This window comes from Martes martes, assembly GCF_963455335.1.
Source record: "Martes martes genome assembly, chromosome: 2".
Lineage (NCBI taxonomy): Eukaryota > Metazoa > Chordata > Mammalia > Carnivora > Mustelidae > Martes > Martes martes.
This window is the reverse complement of record NC_137889.1, coordinates 16,350,264-16,367,763: the sequence shown is the minus strand read 5'-3', so window position 1 is coordinate 16,367,763 and position 17,500 is coordinate 16,350,264. Positions and strand designations below refer to the sequence as shown.

Below are 17,500 nucleotides of genomic sequence, written 5' to 3'. Positions count from 1 at the left end.
ATGTGTTAATGTAGGTTTATCATTCATAACCAATATCCAGCTCTGGTGGGAGATGTTGATAATAGGGAAGGCACTGCATATGCCGGGCAGGGGGTATATGCAAAAATATCTTCACTGTCGCTCAGTTTTGTTGTGAACTTCAAATGGCTCAAAAACTGCCAACCTAAAAAGTCACTAAAGTAAAAAAATAAAAACCAGAATTCCTCACATTTGAATCTCTGAGGTTGGGTTGTGTATCACCAATAGCATCTTAGGGTGGCCAGCCAGGCAGCAAACAGAAAATCCTTGTCATAAACCATAAAAAAAGATTAGCCTCCCATGTCACACTCATTAGGATGATGGTTATCCAAAAGAAGAGAACACAACATGTGTTGGAGAGGACGCAGAGGAATTGGAACCCTTGTATTGTTTGTGGGAATGTAAATGGCGCAGCTACTATGGAAACCAGTCTGATGGTTCCTTACAAAATGAAACATAGAATTACTGTATGATGCAGCAATCCCACGTGTAGGTAAACACCCCAAAGATTGAAAGCAGGGATTCTGGTAGATACTTGGCACCATTATTCATGACAGCATTATTTGCACTAGCTAAAAGATGGAAATAACCCAAATAGTCATCAACATATGAGCAGATAAACAGAATGTGTTCTATGTTTACAATTAAATACTATTGAGCCTTAAAAAAGAGTGAAATTCTTACACACGCTACAACATGGATGGACCTTAATGATATGATCAGTGAAATCAACCCAACACAAAGGACCAATAGTATATGACTCTGCTTCCAGGAGATGTCTACAGTAATCAGTTTCATAGAGACAGAAAGTAGCATGGTGATAGCCAACGGCTGGGGGAACAGAGGAATGGGGAGCTCTTGTTTTATACCTACAGAATTTCTATTTGCAATGATGAGAAAGTTATGAAGATGAATGGTTGCATACTACTGTGAATGAACCTGATGTCATTGAATTACACACTTAAAAATGGTGAAAATGAGGGGTGCCTGGGTGGCTCAGTTGGTTAGGCGTCCAACTCTTGATTTTGGCTCAGCTCATGATTTCAGGGTTGTGGGATCGAGCCCTACATTAGGCTCCATGTTGGGCATGGAGCCTGCTTGGGATTCTCTTTCCTTCTCCCTCTGCCCACCCTGTTCCAGCTCCAGCTTGCTGTTTCTCTCTTTAAAAAAAAAAAGTGGTTAAAAAAGTACATTTTATGTTATATATATTTTACCACATTAAAAAAAAAAAGAGATCACCTTCCAATCTGCATAATGGGTATTAGTGACTTAGAAGGAAATCTTGAGATAATACAGAAGCACTTATGTAAACTTTAATAATCAATGCCTTAGGGAGAACTTGGAGCTGTCTTGAATCAGATGTCTTTGTTCATGTTCCATAAGCAGGGTCAAGTATAGGCTGGCTCTATGTTACTAACTGCAAAGCCAGAGTAGGAGCCCAGTCCCAGGGGCACCTGGGTGGCTCAGTCAGTTAAGCATCTGCCTTCCCCTCAGGTCATGATCTCAAGGTCCTGGGATCCAGCCCTGCATCAGCGGGAGCCTGCTTCTCCCTGTCCCTCCGCTGCTCCCCTCTCCCCTCACCATGCTGCTCTCTCTCTCTCTCTCTCTCTTTCACTCACTCTGCTGTCTCTCCCTCTCAAAGAAATAAGTAAAATCTTAAAAAAAAAAAAAAAAGAGCCCAACACCAAGAGCTTTTCATACTTTACTGGATTCATATTTAAAATACTGTCTCATCTATGTTTTAATGGCATAGAAAATATGGAAATACGAAAATATGGAAAAACCAAGGCCTTGACAATGCAGAGTGGAAAACAAACTCAGAAGAGTTAGTCTTTGAATGTTAAGAACTTTGAGGAACTTATTTAGGCTATATTTTCCTTTTTATATTGGCAGAAGAGCAATTTATGGTTTTAAAAAAGCAGTCTGGTTAAACCTAACAGATGTACTACAATAAGAATAAAATTAGAATTCGAATTGATGGGAAGCATTGTATTACAGTTTAATTGACAACATTTTTCTTTCCTGCGGCATGTGAAATAATAACGTGTCTTACAATCAAGAACATCATAAATTCCATGAAGTTCAGTAATTCTTGATTTTGAAATAAGGTTTTTATCAACATAGATGGCTTAATTTACTGAAATGGATAATAGCTCTGTAAAGATTTGCCCTTTGTTAAAAATGCAGCATGAACTGGAAAAGGATATTGTACCAATGTAATTTGTCAAATAATTAATATTACCAAGTCTCTGCTGCGGAAATATTAAGTTTATCTGTTTCTAGGTCTTCTTTTTTTTTTTTTTTAAGATTTATTTATTTATTTGAGAGCGGGGATGGGGGGAAGGGCAAAGGGAGAGGGAGAGAGAGAGAACCTTCAGCAGGCTCCCTGCTGAGGGTGAACCCCGACGCAGGGCTCGATCTCAGGACGCTGAGACCACAACCTGAGCCGAAAGGAAGAGTCTGGCACTTGACTGACTGAGCCACCCAGGCATCCCTGTGTTTCTAAGTCTGAATCTGAAACTCTTTAGATTTTTGTCTTCCAACGTTTTACAGAGATGATAAAGCAAAACAGAAGCTAAACTCAACTCATAAATTCCAAAGGGCCTCCTATCCAATCATGAATTGCAATTATAGGTCCCGCTGGTCTTACAAAGCTTTCTTGGGGTAAATAAAAGCTTTCCAGCTAGGGGTCTCTTTTGATTAACTGCACTTCTTAATTTTACTATCATGTAATATGCCAATCTTTTCTTTCCGGTTAGCATTTTTTTGTCCTATTTAATAGTTCTTTGCTTCCCCAAGACATAAAGATCATCTCCTATGCTTTCTTCTAGAAGTGTCATCGTGTTTCCTTTCATACTGAGATCTACAATTCACTTGAAATTGATTTTTTTGGTATAAAATATGGCACAGGTGATTAAGTTTCTTTTACTTCTTTAAGGATGTACAACTGATTTTGCACCATTTATCGAAAAGACCACCTTTCACCAATATTTGCAAAGCCCACTTTGCCACAATATATATTCATATACTTAGAAGACTGCATTTGACTTCTCTATTAGATTTCACTGGCCTATTTGTCTGTCTTTGCATCAATAATATACTTTATGTATTAATGTGGCTTTATAACAAGTTTTGTGTCCTTTAAAGTAATTATTGTATATTAATGTAAATAGTGTTGTATAATAATTACTGTTTTTCTGTATATTTTCTATCAATTGCTGTGAAAGGTATGTTAAAATCTTTCATTATGATTTTAGATTTGCTTATTTTGTTCTTTTTGTTAATTGTTGCTATAAATATACAGGTTCTTGTTCTCACAAACTCAAACTTTAGGCTCCTGTTTTTTGGTGTAGAATACACTCTTCATGATCTACAAGGTTATTTCTGAGTTGTAAAATTTATCTCCTCCCCATATTTGGTAATTCTTGTATTCCCCCATTTAATCTTTGCTGCCACAATCATAAAGCATGAGAACATTTTTTTCTTGCACTGTTAGGGAAAACTTAGCAGCAGATATTAAGTGTTCCAGGTCTGTCAAAAATAGACACACTTTATATATTTTTGAAATTGTTGGGGCCTCTAAATTTAGAATTTTCATATCTTCTAATAAAGTGGCCCTTTTATATTTATAAAATGGTCCTTGTTACCTCCATTAATGCTTCTTGTTTTAAAATTTACTTGGTCTGATATTATGAAAGCTACACCAGCTTTCTTTTCAATAGCATTTACATGTACGAACATGCCATATATACAGTTATATTCAGTATTTCTGTATTCTTATATGTAAACTGCTTCTTTGGTAAACAATATAAAGTTGTTGCTTATAGCTAAATTCAGAGATGTCTAGCAGACGGGGCTACGGGGCTCTAGCAATCCCAAATCAGGCTAATCCAATCAGTAATTAAGAAGATTTAAAACTGGGTTTCAGTCTCTTTGGTGCTGGTCCCTTTCCAGTTTACCCTAACTCTCAGAGTGTTTTTGTTTTTGTCATTGTTTATTGCCTAGTCTTCAGCTGTATTCAAGTGGTGGGTGGTCTGACACAGTCTAGTCTGCTATTGCTGGAAGTAGAATTAAGGGAATTTTTGTAGAAAAATATCGTACAATGAGTGATATAAATCACCACTCATCTCCCAGGAGAATCTTCAGCAAAATATACATTTTCCCCTAATGCTTTAATGAGGAAGAATTCACAGACGTTTTAGGGTAAAAACACGGTTGCATCCTGCTTCATGGTCAGTGTAAAGCAAAAACAGAGGTTTCCAACGGGGACAAGTATATGGATTAGAAGTGTATTTAGAGTACACACACTACACGCACGCACGCACGCACGCACGCGCGCGCGCGCACATGCGCACAAGATGCTAAATTTAAAGTGTCAGCATTAAACCAATGAGCAGCAGCTGAAGTGCATTAAATAATAAAAATAAACATTCTAATCCTAAACCGAATTTAATATTGACTTTGAATTCACAAAAATCGTGAGCTCTGAAACATAACAGACATATTTCCAGTAAGCAGAGCTCAACCCTTGGCTAAGTAAACTCAAAAACACATTTTCCTCATTGCAAGGAGGAAAATGTATTGCCCGCTAAGATGTTTCACAAAGAGTTCCTTTGTTTGCTTTTGTTTTGTTTTGTGTTTGATAACATTTAGCTGAGTCAGTCTTCAAGACAGAAAACTACTCAGAGTCCTCCCACAGGGAACAATTTCTTCTCATCCATGCATCACCTCAAATCATGGTCCTTAACTTCCATCGTCATTGTGAGCTATGAACCACATATTTGAGACTAATTTTTCAACAATGTGCATTACAAAATACAGTGCTTTCAAGACTATCATTTCATATTCTTTTTTATGCAGAGAGTAAGGGATTACATGAACAACTGTGCATGAAAACATGTCTCTCACATAAAAATGTCATCCTCTAATGTGGAGGAAACGGTTTCAAGGTTGAGAGCCCCTCCTTGACAGAGACCCCCTGTCTACTGTCCAGCTCTGTGACTTCTGAAGGGCAGAGCTCCCAACATCGCTTTTAAATGTTCATAAGAGACAACCATTTTCAGTATATTCATAAGCTGTTGCTAAAAACATCCTTTGTTCCAATCTACCTGTCACAGCAGGATGGCTTTGGAAGTAAACATACTTCTTATACTTATTAGCAGTGGTGTGCTGGTAAACCAGCTCTCTGATGTGAGGTGTTTGCAGATTTGCAGGGTGTGAATACTCCCTCCTTGGCCAGCGTCCAGCCACCACTGGGGGGCCACTCTGCGTGGAGAAGGACAGAGATTAACATAATTGGCTCCTGCCAGCCACTTCAATCAACTCCAGCACACTGCTGTCTCATGGGGAAGGAGGGATTCTTTTTTTTTTTTTTAAAGATTTTATTTATTTATTTGACAGATCAAAAGTAGGCAGAGAGGCAGGCAGAGAGAGAGAAGGGAGGAAGCAGGCTCCCTGCTGAGCAGAGAGCCCAATGCGGGGCTCGATCCCAGGACCCTGGGATCATGACCTGAGCTGAAGGCAGAGGCTTTAACCCACTGAGCCACCCAGGCGCCCCGGAAGGAGGGATTCTCAGAGAATCACACAAACTGGTATTTTTGCCTCTGAAACAACTGCGTCACCACATTTTTCGAAACTGACTCACAAGACAACTTCATCCCTGCAGAAGACCATTCCACTCTCCAGCAAGCCTCCTCGGTGGTTCTGAAGTGGAAAACCAGGTCAAAATCACGACTGAAGTGTGACCCATTGCTCATCTGCAAAGAGCAAGCTTAAGTCAGGTTTCTGGGAGTCTGGAGGGCTAAATCAAGAGTCCAAAGTTAAATTCCACCACCAAGCGAAGACAAAGGAGTCGAAGCAGAAGGGCAGTCAAGTCAGAAGGGAAAACAATGACAGAGAGAAGAGCTGGGGGGGGGGGCGACACCCGCAAGATTCAGTTTTATAGCCTCAAACTAGACAGTGTGTACGTGTGGCGAAGCATGTTAGGATAGGCTCAATGTATGAATGTATGTCTGGAATTCAGCGATTGTCATTAATATTTCTTTTATATCTGAAACAGGGTCCCACGGTTTTCTTCAATGTAATTTCGATGTGCTTCATAAAAAGAAATTTCATTGTAAGGAACTGAAGTTAATGATTAACTTAAAAATTGTCACTCGAGTGAATCTTTAAAATAAATACCTCATGATTTGATTTTTTAGGTACTCAAAATTATATCATTGTGTTGGAAATCAAAAAGCAAGATCCAACATGTTAAATTGTTATGTGAAAGAAAAAAATTCCTTAGATAAACACGAATATAAGTGCCTGGCAAGGATTATAGCGGTTAGTATTTAATTATAAGCCTTCTTCTAAACCTTAAGTGAAACATCTAATTAAGAAAATGCTAATGTGAAGGTATACCCTTTCCCCTAGCAAGGGCCATATCTAATTGCTTCTTTTCCATTTTTACTAGCAAGACAATGCTTGCCAATTATCTGGTTACTAGTATGAATAAAATATTTGATGTGCTATTAAATATATATGAAATAATTTATAAGAACAATATATATAATAAAAGAGAAGACAGTTGATAAAACTAATGTTTCATTTTAAAGAAGTCATGGCTTTGAGATAAAAGTCATTTTTTTATCTGCACTTCAAAATGGACAAAACTAAGCCTTAAATTTTGTCCCCTTACCAGTATTACTAGAAGTATTATTCTAAGATAGTTATTATTAGATATTCTTAGATATTCTAAGAAAGATAACATAATATTTATTTTTCAGATTTATTTTTGGAAAGGGTAAAATTTCTTAGAGTCCATTTGTTCTAGGGAAAATATTACCAAATACATAGAAATAGATTTTTATCCTCCTTACCGTCTTCAACAATTCATTAAAAAAACACTTGGTTATGACTGCCTAGATATGAATGTCACATTTTCCACACACTAGCCACGGGCAAGTAAATAATTTCTGTTCCTTTCTGAGCCTCAATTTCTTAATCCGTAAAGTGGAAATAAAATTCCTACCTTGCATGTTTGTTTTGGGGATTCATGATAACATCTATAAAACATGCATGCAGCACTTGGTACCTAGTAGACTTGGAAATACCAGCTGTTGTTTCCAATGCTAAAAATCTTGGCTTTGCAGAATAACACATATTTGAAGAATGCTCACATATATCAACAGGCTCATAAAAATGTTAAAACTAGTGAGTTAAGCAAAAGTCTGACTGAGGTAGACTTTTCCTAGAGAATATATCACCTGCTTCTTTAAAATATGTTTTATATATAAAATTAAAGTTCCCTAGGATTTATCTTTATGTATTAATTTAGCAATGTAATTACTGGATTTAAAGGGGAAGGGGCTCACTTTCTTCCATGTAGACGTTTAATTCAACTAGATTTTCATGAACCTTGGATGTACATAAATGGCTTCTAAGACTTCGCAGATGAATGGAAGAAATTTGAATTAAATGTTTCATTTGAAAAGAAGCCTCATTTTAACCTTCTAGTTATCTAGTGACACTCTCTGAAATTTAATTATTAGCATTAAAAACCTAATGTAATTTGTGATCTTCAAAGTTGGGGTTTGTTTTCATCTTTATTACTGGCATTACAATAAGTTTGAGATGACAATGTTCCTAAGAAGAATATACTTGTCTATGTGCATATGAAAAGAACATTTTGTTTAGTTCTTTATTTTACTTTATTTAGCCTTAATAATCTGTTTATTAAATAAAATTAGGGAAATGCTTGGCTTGACTGTTTTTCTTGTCATTGCCAAAGACCATTCACTTCTTTTCCAAGTTCACTAAGTGGATATTTACTCATTTCAAAACTTTATTTAATTTCTGTGCTTTATAGGGGCACCTGGGTGGGTCAGTGGGTTAAGCCTCTGCTTTCTGCTCAGTCATGATCTCAGTGTCCTGGGATCAAGCCCCGCATTGGGCTCTCTGCTCAGCAGTGAGCCTGCTTCCCTCTCTCCCTCTGCCTGCCTCTCTGCCTACTTGTGATCTCTGTCTGTCAAATAAATAAAATCTTAAAAAAAATAATTTCTGTGCTTTATGAAACATGGGGTCTTTGTTGACTATTTCTACCTCTCAAGAATAAAACATCATGGGGCGCCAGGGTGGCTCCGTTGGTTAAACGACTGCCTTCAGCTCAGGTCATGATCCTGGAGTCCCGGGATGGAGTCCCACATTGGGCTCCCAGCTCCACGGGGAGTCTGCTTCTCCCTCTGACCTTCTCGCCTCTCATGCTCTCTTTCAAATAAATAAATAAATAAATAATCTTTTTAAAAAATTAAAAAAAAAATCATTTAAAAAGGTTTTTTCAATACATACTTAATGAATAATATTCATTTATTTAGTGAATAGTACAAAGTATTTTGAGTCATGTCCTATTTAATACGTATATGTAAAATACCTAGTATTCCCAGGACCAAAGAACATTCAGATAGTTTTTTGTAATAAAGCAAAATGTTTGCCTACAGACTATAAAATTATATTCAAGAAGTGTGTGGTTCAGCTGTTGTTGAATTAAACAAATATCCATACTACTCTGGTGAAAGGAAAAGTCTTCTCATGTGAAGTATTTTTAAATATATTTCAACTGATTTTTTTCCCTAGTGTTTTCATGTCCCTTTGTCCCCTCTCACACTGCATAATCCAAAACTTTTTTGCTTATTGCTTCAGAAAACAAATGCAGCAGGGTTCCCCCTCTTTAATTTGTGTGTGTGTGTATGTGTGTTTATTAAAGCCTGAACTTACAAGATTGGTATGGACTTTTAACCTAATAAAAGATTTAGGGAAAAACACATATATCAGGGAGGTTCTTCCTAACACTCCGAAGAGAAACAGATTCCCTAGAATGGGAAGATTCTGTGGGTCAGATCTTCTGTCTCAGAGAAGGGAAGCTTAGGGAGATTAGGAAATGAGGAGGTGGACTTGAGTGGCCAATACATAGCAAAATAGGCTATCAGAGACACTGTACCCTAGAGAAGGCACAAAGCCAGGAGGTAGATTTGAAATCTACCTGATTTGCACCACAGTGCAGTAATGGGCTTGATTTCCACCACAGTGCAGTAATGGGCCCAGTGGAGGAAGGAATGTCTTTTCTCATTCCCATGAACTGGTGGGTCCTTGAATCAGGCATTCAGCACCAGGAGTTCCTAGAGGTGTTCTCGAGAATCTAGGTAGGGTAAGGGATCGGAGGGGACCTGTGCCCTGATCCTTCAGGAGAGCTGGTGTGAGGATCCTGGAGAAAAGAAAGGCTATGTGGTGTGGACTGTCATCTTCCTGGAAGTCCTTTAATGGAGAATGCTGGCATGAGAGCAACAGGCTGACCGCTGGGGCTCTCATGAGTACCACAGAAATAAGGGACAGAGCCCTAACTTGAAGAGGCTTGGTGGATATGTGCATGGGACCTGGGTTATACAGAAGGATAAAATGAGACTGTGGACATTTCAGTGGATTCAGCAAGAATAGAGGTTATCAACAAACAAGTGGGCTCCTTCCCTGCCACTGAAAATCCTGGTCCCATATTAGCACACCCCCAACCACCCCCCAGCTCAAGCCTAAGATAAAGATGAGGGAAATCCCAGACAACGGAGTTTTAGTTTCTACCACTTTGGCAGAACCTCAAATGGAAATTAAATGTGAGTCTCAAATGGAAATTAAATTTAAAATACGGGAAAATAGCCTCAGGGGGCATAAGATCAGTGTCCTCACTGTGACATGCTTCCTCTCTATGGGATTCAGAAGAGATTAATACATTATGATCATCTCTTTCATCCCAAGCAAAGGACTGTTACCAAAGAGGACAGATGGGCAACAAGAGAAGAAAGCATATTGTGTTTGCAAATTTCCTGTCAAAAGTTGCTTTTGTTTGGAAAGTATCTGTGTTTGCAAGTTATGCTTTATGAGACAAACTGCCATCAAGGGCTGTAAATGAGTTATGAGAGTCATGGTGGACATAGCCTTTGGATTAAAACTTCAAAAAAACAAAAAAAACAAGAGTATGAGAAAACCCTCTTACTGAGCAGTCCACTCTTGGCTACAGGTTGTACCCTGGGGCCCCAGCTCCCAAATGTATTGTGAACAGAGCATGTTTGAAGCAACAGAAAGAATCTCATCTTTAACCAGAGGGCGCTCTGAATGTTGCTTAGCCCTGTATTTTAGGGAGAGTAAAAAGACAGTATAATCACTTGGCTGGTCTCTTCTCTCTTGGTGTCCCGAAATATTTTGCCCCTTGTGGTCTAAAGGTATCTAAGTCAAGTCTGCCTCAGTGCTTCTCAAACTGTGGTGCAGTGTCAGACTATTTAAAAAATATTTTTCCAATTCTTTGTGGATAAATATTGCCAAAGCATATTAAAAATCAATTAGCTAGAAAATGAAATGGGAAAAAAAAGATGCACCAAATACAAATGTTTTGTTATCAGCCAATAGCCATAAAGTTACTCTGTCAATTGCTATAGAAGTTTCTAAATGGTTATTCTCACTCCCTGTACTTATCTTGTCATGGATTGGGAACAGGTGACTGGCGGGACACATATTGAGAAACGCTGGAACAGGTGACCGACGGGACACATATTGAGAAACGCTAGTGCAGCACAGAGAAGTGTTTCCTCTAATTTTAGAAGACCTTCAAACACCCAGCAGCAACAAAAGGAAACACTCTATCTTGCAGAGGCTGTAATGTGTGGTTACATTGTAATATGTAACCGCTGTACATATTCTCCATCAACTGTATCTGGAAAGCTGGCGTATTTATATTCCCAGTCCTTAATCTTTCTCCCAAGTTCCACTCACGAATGTCCGGCTCTCTGCCTGACACCTTCAGCTGTTTTCCTAAGATTTCAACTCAATATGTATCCCAAAGTGAATTCCTCATCTACCCAATGAGCTCACTTCTGCGTTCCCACTTTATTAATGGCATTCTCCTCGCAGCCATGTAAAATGATCTTCATCTCTCCTTCTTGCTTCCTTCAGCTGCACCAAGGCGTTGCCATTCTAGTGATATTGGTCATCCCAGTATCTTTGTTTTTATCATCTGCCTCCCAGCCCCTCATACCACTCAAGGGTTTTATTACCAGAGCCCTCTACTATTTCTGGGCTTACACTCTCCTGTGCATTAGCTTAATCCTTCTAGAGCTCAGTCCAGTTTATGCCACTTCTCCGTCTAAAAATATTTAGTGGCCTCTCCAGTGTTTACTAAACAGAGTCTAGTATCCAATCCTCTCCCCGGGTTTTCTCCTATGGCTTTTCACAAACACTGTGCTCCTAACAAATTGAACTCCTTATGTGACATATAGTTTTGTGCCTCCATGATTTGCTCACACAGTTTTAGTCTCCTGAAATGTCCTTCCAAATCCCAAGTCTCTATGTGCCCCAACTTGACCCATTCTTTAGGACTCAAATTCCCTTCCCATTATCTACGGGCACCTTCTCCCCTAACTACGGGCTCATGGGCTCCGAGTGTTCATCTTATTTTTCTTACTCTTTGAGGATAAGATTCATTTCTAGTTGTTGTTCTAATCATTCAGAAAGTTGAGCTCTGTATGGGTCTTAAATGGAAGAGATATTTTATACATACACGTTAACAGCTATGTTTTGAAAATCATATGTTAATCTTTACTGAAGATCATAGCAATTAACTGTATTTTATACAAAGAATGCTGATGGTGGGTGATAAATAAATAGATACTAAATGATAATTATGAGCCAAAGGTAATTAGCTGCTTATTGAGTGCTTATGTCCCTGACACCAATGGGAGATGTTTACATATATTATCACTTTTAATGCTTACAGTATCTATTTGACTCAGTATTATTATTAACGCCCATTTTAGGGATGAAAAGGCAAGGCTTAAAGACAAGGAAGGTGAATACTTAACTACTATTCTATTCTTGGTATTCTCAGAAAAATTATCAAGTGGGATTTGATCGAAGTCAATCAGACTTCAAACCCATGCTCTAAAAACTATCCTAATTTAAATTAACTAGTATGATTTCAGAACTATCAAGATTTTATATCCACATTATGGGATTGGTTTTATGTACCTGGCACCTATCAAGTGCTATACATATTAGCTATTACATTAGAAAAAAATATCAAAAGGTGTTCTTTAAATACATAGCAGAACATATAAATATTACTTGAAATATGATTTTTGAGATTTTTAAATATAACAAAGCAAAGAAGATAATTTAAAGCATAAAAAACGATTGCAGAAGACAGTAAAAATATAATTGTTTTCTTGGGTTGAAGCAAATGCTAGACAATTAAGCAAATACGTGCACAACTAACTCAAGCTATTAGTACTTTTAATAAAGGTAATGGTCATAAGAGTGTAATAGAAAGTAATAGTCATATGATAATAGTCTACCGAGCTCACCGTTCATCCCTGTGGAAATGCAAAGTCCCAGCAGAAAATGCTATTAACTTTGGGGAAACTCTAAGACAACGAAACAGAAAGACCCAAGACAGCAATTATTCTTAAGGAGGGACATTTAAATCGCCTCTAGGTTTTTAGGGAATTACCCATGAAAGTTAATAAAAAAAATTTTTTTTACATTTATTGTTTTATTTTTAAATTTTGTATTTATTGTTTTATTTATTGCATACGTTGTCTTCAGTGGCACAGGACAAAGAGTTTATAGTCCAAATAAGACTTAATATGTGAACATGAATCACAAGTCTGGCCGGTAGGAATGGCAAAGAGCCATACAGAGGGTGGGTCAGAAACAATTTATGATGTTACGATTATTCTGCAGGGTCTATAAAAATTAAAAATTAAAAGTCTGATCCCAAGGTGGCAAATACATTCCTTCTAGGTACTATACCACAATCAGTGGTCATACTAATGAAGGTAACCTTTATCTTCTGTCAGTTGTGATGAAAGATTCAAGTACTCTAATTTGTTCTCCTAAATAATGGAACTAAAAGATGCATTTATTAGAATGAGATGATAACTGTCAATGAATTCTTTTTTCCTGTCACTCTTTCCTTCACCTGGAATGCATCCTTTCAGGAAACATGCTCTCAACTTTCATTTCTGTGCCAGGAAGCAGATGGTAATCATGGCTAACATTTTTAAAGCATTTCTCCATGCATGAGTCACTTAAGATATTATTGCAATTAATTTGGGGAACATCCCTATGAGGCAAGTACTATTATCAGCTGTATATTACCAAGAAGGAGATCCTACAGTTTGGAGCACAGAGTAACTGGCCCAGAATCACACAGCTGGCAAACGGTTTGAGATTGGAATCCCAGTCTTCCGACTCCTGGGTGCGTGGGCGTCACTCCCACCCTGGGCTGCTTCAAGAATGGATGAACTGAGAGATAAGCCCCTGCATTTGTGTTATTGCCAGCCAAGTTAACGAGCCCTGCTGGCAATTACTGCAATACTTCCCACACTAACGTGACTCTGACAATGGGACTCAATCACTCAAAAAAAAAAAAAAAAAAAGCAATAATAATTACATGTCAGCAGCGATAACTTACAAAAGATAGAAATCCTTTCTGACTATGGGAAGTTCACAATCTACCAATATTCATATACAGCTGTTATCTATATAGCTACCTCCCTTACCTACTGTTAGCAATTCTTACATGTCCAGAACAGAGTAAGACCTTTCACAAGGCGGTTATTGTGTAGTTCAGAAGCAGAAAAAGGCGGTGTGGTGTGTGGGTCAGACTGAATGAGTGTGAATGAGATACAAGGTGTAAAGGAAAGGGAGAAGGGCCTGGGGAAGTGAGGATGAAGACGAAAAGTGTGGGATCGCGTATCTGGGAGTGCAAGAAGGTGAGGAGAGGAAGGAAACTAGGTATCCTCTACCTCTGCTTCAGATGTGGCAGCCAGTGTGCCCCATGGGATGCAAAGGGCAAGGCTTTCTTTTGGCATTCATTTACTGAATCCACGGTTCAGAGATCAAAATTCATGCTGCTAGACAGCAGTGTAGTCAAAAAAAAAAAAAAAAAAAAAAAAAAAAAAAAAAAAAAGAAAGAAAGAAAGAAAAGAAAAGGAAAGAAGAAAAAAGACCCAGAATCGAAAGTTTGCATACCTTCCCACTCCAATTAATTTCACTATTTTTAGTTTTAATAGAACAGTACAGAACCAGAATGTACAACACATGGGTTTTCTTCAAAGAAATAGAAACTGTGAATGAGGATTTTGCTTTGTGAGTGTCATGGTCTTGCCATTGGATTCATATTTCCCAAAGGTTTATTTCCAGTTGTTTCCAAGTCTCCATACTCTCTCTACCTACTGCTTTTTCCTTCCTACTCCTGGATTAACCACCTCCACGGACTCATGTCCCTGGGGTTTAGAAAACCAAATACTCTATATAGAATTAGAGATATTTAATATCTCTAATTCTCTGTTTTAATCAAGCAGGCTAGTAATTCCTGGCAGCTATCTATAAAATGGGAGGTGAAGTTGTATTAGTACAACGTAAATCCATCATTGAATGATGTCTGTTTATTCAATGTTATAGCCAACCCAGAAATCCAGGAGGGAAAATATATCCTTTAAGGAGCAAAAGGTCTGTATGTAGTAAAGGAAAAAGCAGCTTAATACTTTCCTTCTTTCTCCTTGTCCCTTGGTAAACTTTATAAATGAAAAAGGAATGAGGCATGAAAGGAGGGGGATATGAGGATTTGTTTATCTGCAAAAGAAAAATGGTGCACTCAGAGGGCTGTCTGATGTCCCAGGAGAGTGTGAACACACATAATCAGAAAGATTATGCACATATCTATGCATATTATTTCTCATAGCAGTTATCTAAAATTCAATGCCTGTACTTTCTGTAAAAGTGGATACATTTACTAATGCAGAAGTCATTTCTGTATATAACGCCAAATAGTGTCATTCAAAATGTGTCTATTAAAAATTTGTGGACAATAGAAACAGACTAAGATGCTTGAGAATTGAAACCAGCACCAGTTTTCTCCCGGGCCATGATGAATGTCTGTGTGCCTGTTTGTATAAAGCACTAAGCCTAGAGTTTAAAGTCAGGGTGTAGAACTGCTTGCTCATAAAACATTAACTGTGCAAGTGTTCAGGGCCAGTAGCCAATAACAAAGGCCTAATTTCTCAGGATAGGTATTCTAACCACTTATCCAAATGCAATTGATTTTCCTTCGAGAAAAATCAGTTGATTAATGTATTTCTTACTGTGCTGTTTTAAATAAAAAGAAACAACCTGATGTCATTTGTTTACCTTTGCCCTGAGGTGAACGTCTTGCAGTATTGTGAAAATGCATTTATTTAAATTGTGAAAGGGTTAGAATCCATTTTAATGCAAAAGTTCTCCAGTCCCTTTGGGGGATGGGGCTGGGAGAGGGGAGGAAGTGGTGGGGAAGAGCTTCGGGGCCAGCAGGACAGTCCTTCCTTATATTATACTGTAGAAATTTCCATTTGTCAATGGGCCCCTTTGGTCCGCCTTTGACCATTTCACTATTCTTTTGCAGGAATCAGAAGGCTGAACATTTCTGTACCCACCTAAGGTTAGCAGTATGTTCTGCTCGTTAAAAAACTAAAATCGGGGTGCCTGGGTGGCTCCGGGGGCTAAAGCCTCTGCTTTCGGCTCAGGTCATGATCCCAGGGTCGTGGGATCGAGCCCCGCATCGGGCTCTCGGCTCAGCAGGGAGCCTGCTTCCCACCCCCCCAACCCCCGCCTCTCTGCCTAATTGTGATCTCTGTCAAATAAATAAATAAAATCTTTTAAAAAATAAAATAAAATTCACCTTAATTCTAAACTGCATGTTTTTAGATGAATGTTTTCATCACTGCTGTCGATGGTGAGAGGGTCGTGTGTGTGTGTTGAGGACAGGTTTCCCCAGTCCCCAGTGAAATGTTCCCATGAAGTCAGTCAGCGTTTCTGTAGTACCTCAGCGCACTATGACAATAGCTCAGAAGCTCTAGGGTGTATGATCACAAGTGTCCTGAGCCTTACAAATCCCACGTGTGTCAGACGATGGTGTACATATGTAAGTCAATGAGATGTCACACAAAGAAAACCCATCCCATTTGGGATAAGGGTTGTGGCTGATCTTTGAAAAGTAGGGAAGCACCGTGTGTCTCACCGCGTCTCAAAATCGTAGCTGCCAACGAGTGTGTTCGGTGAGGCTGCACATCGAGCATATTCTGCACGAGAGAAAGGGACCGGAGGCCTCCTCTCCAAGTCCCTAAGGAAAGCAGGGTATCAAACGGCCGAAACGAACGCTTCAGTTAGAAGAGAAACTAAATTCTGTCCCTTCCTTCAAGCCCTGCTCGGCCTCCTCTCTGCTGAGAAGCAGGAGAGGATTATCTTTGACAAAGTTGAGCAAAAGCACGTCGCCCCGTGTTTCCAAAAGGCGCAGGGAGCCGAGCGATAAGGACTCGGGGGAAGTGCAAGGGGGGTGCCCAGTAACGTAGTGGAAGTTACTGCAAATAGCGCGGTTCTCTCCCCGGCGCGGGGCGAGGTGGCTGTGCGCGGGGAGCGGAGGCGTCCCAACCCAGCCCGACGGGGACCCCGCTGCTACTCACGCTTCTCCGCCGCCCTCCGAGTCGCTGTCCGAGGCCCACTCCTCGCCGATGTCCGGCAGGGTGAAGAACAGAGTCTTGGGGCCGGGCCCGGGCGGCATGCAGGCGCCGGGCTCTCGCTCGCCGGGGCCAGGCTGGCGCGCGTTCCGTGGGCTCGCGGCGGCAGTGCGGTTGCCCGCGGCGCCCGCGATCGACGGCAGCGCCGAGCAGACCCCGCCTGCGCCCGCCGACGGCCGCGCCGAGGCCACCGGGTGGGCGGGGGGACCCGCCACGCCGCAGCCGCTGCTGCCGGGGGCCGAAGGCAGGGGCTGCGCTCTGGGGGCGCCCGGGCTGCTGGGCAGCGAGAGGGGCGTCCCTGCCGCTTCCGCCGCGCGGCTCGAGCCCGAGACCCTGGGGTGAGAGGCGGTGGGCGCGGGCTGGAGCGAGGCGGGCGGCCCCCTGGAGGCGGAGGGGGAGTCGGGCGCCCGCGCGGGAAGGGGGAAGGGGGCCGGGGTCGCGGCCATGCTAGGCGAGGCGCCCGCGCTGGAGCCCGCCCGCCGTGCGCTGGCCGCGGCTCCCGAGGGGCTGGAGGCGGCGGCCGGCGAGGGGACCGCCGGGGGCGCCGTCGGAGTCTTGAAGATTTTGGCAAACAGAGACCCCAGGTCCAACACAGCGACCTTCATGTCCCAGCCTTGGAGATGCTGTCCCCGCTGCTGCCTGGACCTCCAGACCACAGGAAGCCGGGCTGCCGGGCTCCATCCACCGCCGCCCTCAGGGATCGGGCCCGGGCTGTCCGGGGCTGGGGCGCGCGTCCTGCGGTCCCCGTCCCACGCCGAGCCTAGGGGGCCTCTGGCGCTCTCTCCCGGCCGAGGAGCCTCTCCCGGCGCTCGGCCCCGCTCGGCTTTCCACTGACCTTCCCCGACAGCCTGGTCGAGTGCTGAGACTGCAGGCGGCGGCCACCCTCTGTGGGGAGCAGCCCCTTCTCTGCC

The 17,500-nt window shown here is 41.0% G+C and overlaps 1 protein-coding gene across 1 annotated transcript in view; it reads right to left on the bottom strand.

Annotated features, from left to right (window-relative positions):
* The window catches only part of FAM149A (family with sequence similarity 149 member A), a gene marked incomplete at its 5' end in the record, with an annotated part of 62,451 nt that extends 45,257 nt beyond the window's left edge, over positions 1-17,194 (bottom strand). The window contains one exon of the mRNA XM_080796725.1: positions 16,536-17,194. Coding sequence (XP_080652851.1) covers positions 16,536-17,194 — 659 coding nt within the window. The remainder of the gene's footprint in view (positions 1-16,535) is intronic.
* Positions 17,195-17,500: the final 306 nt, after the last annotated feature.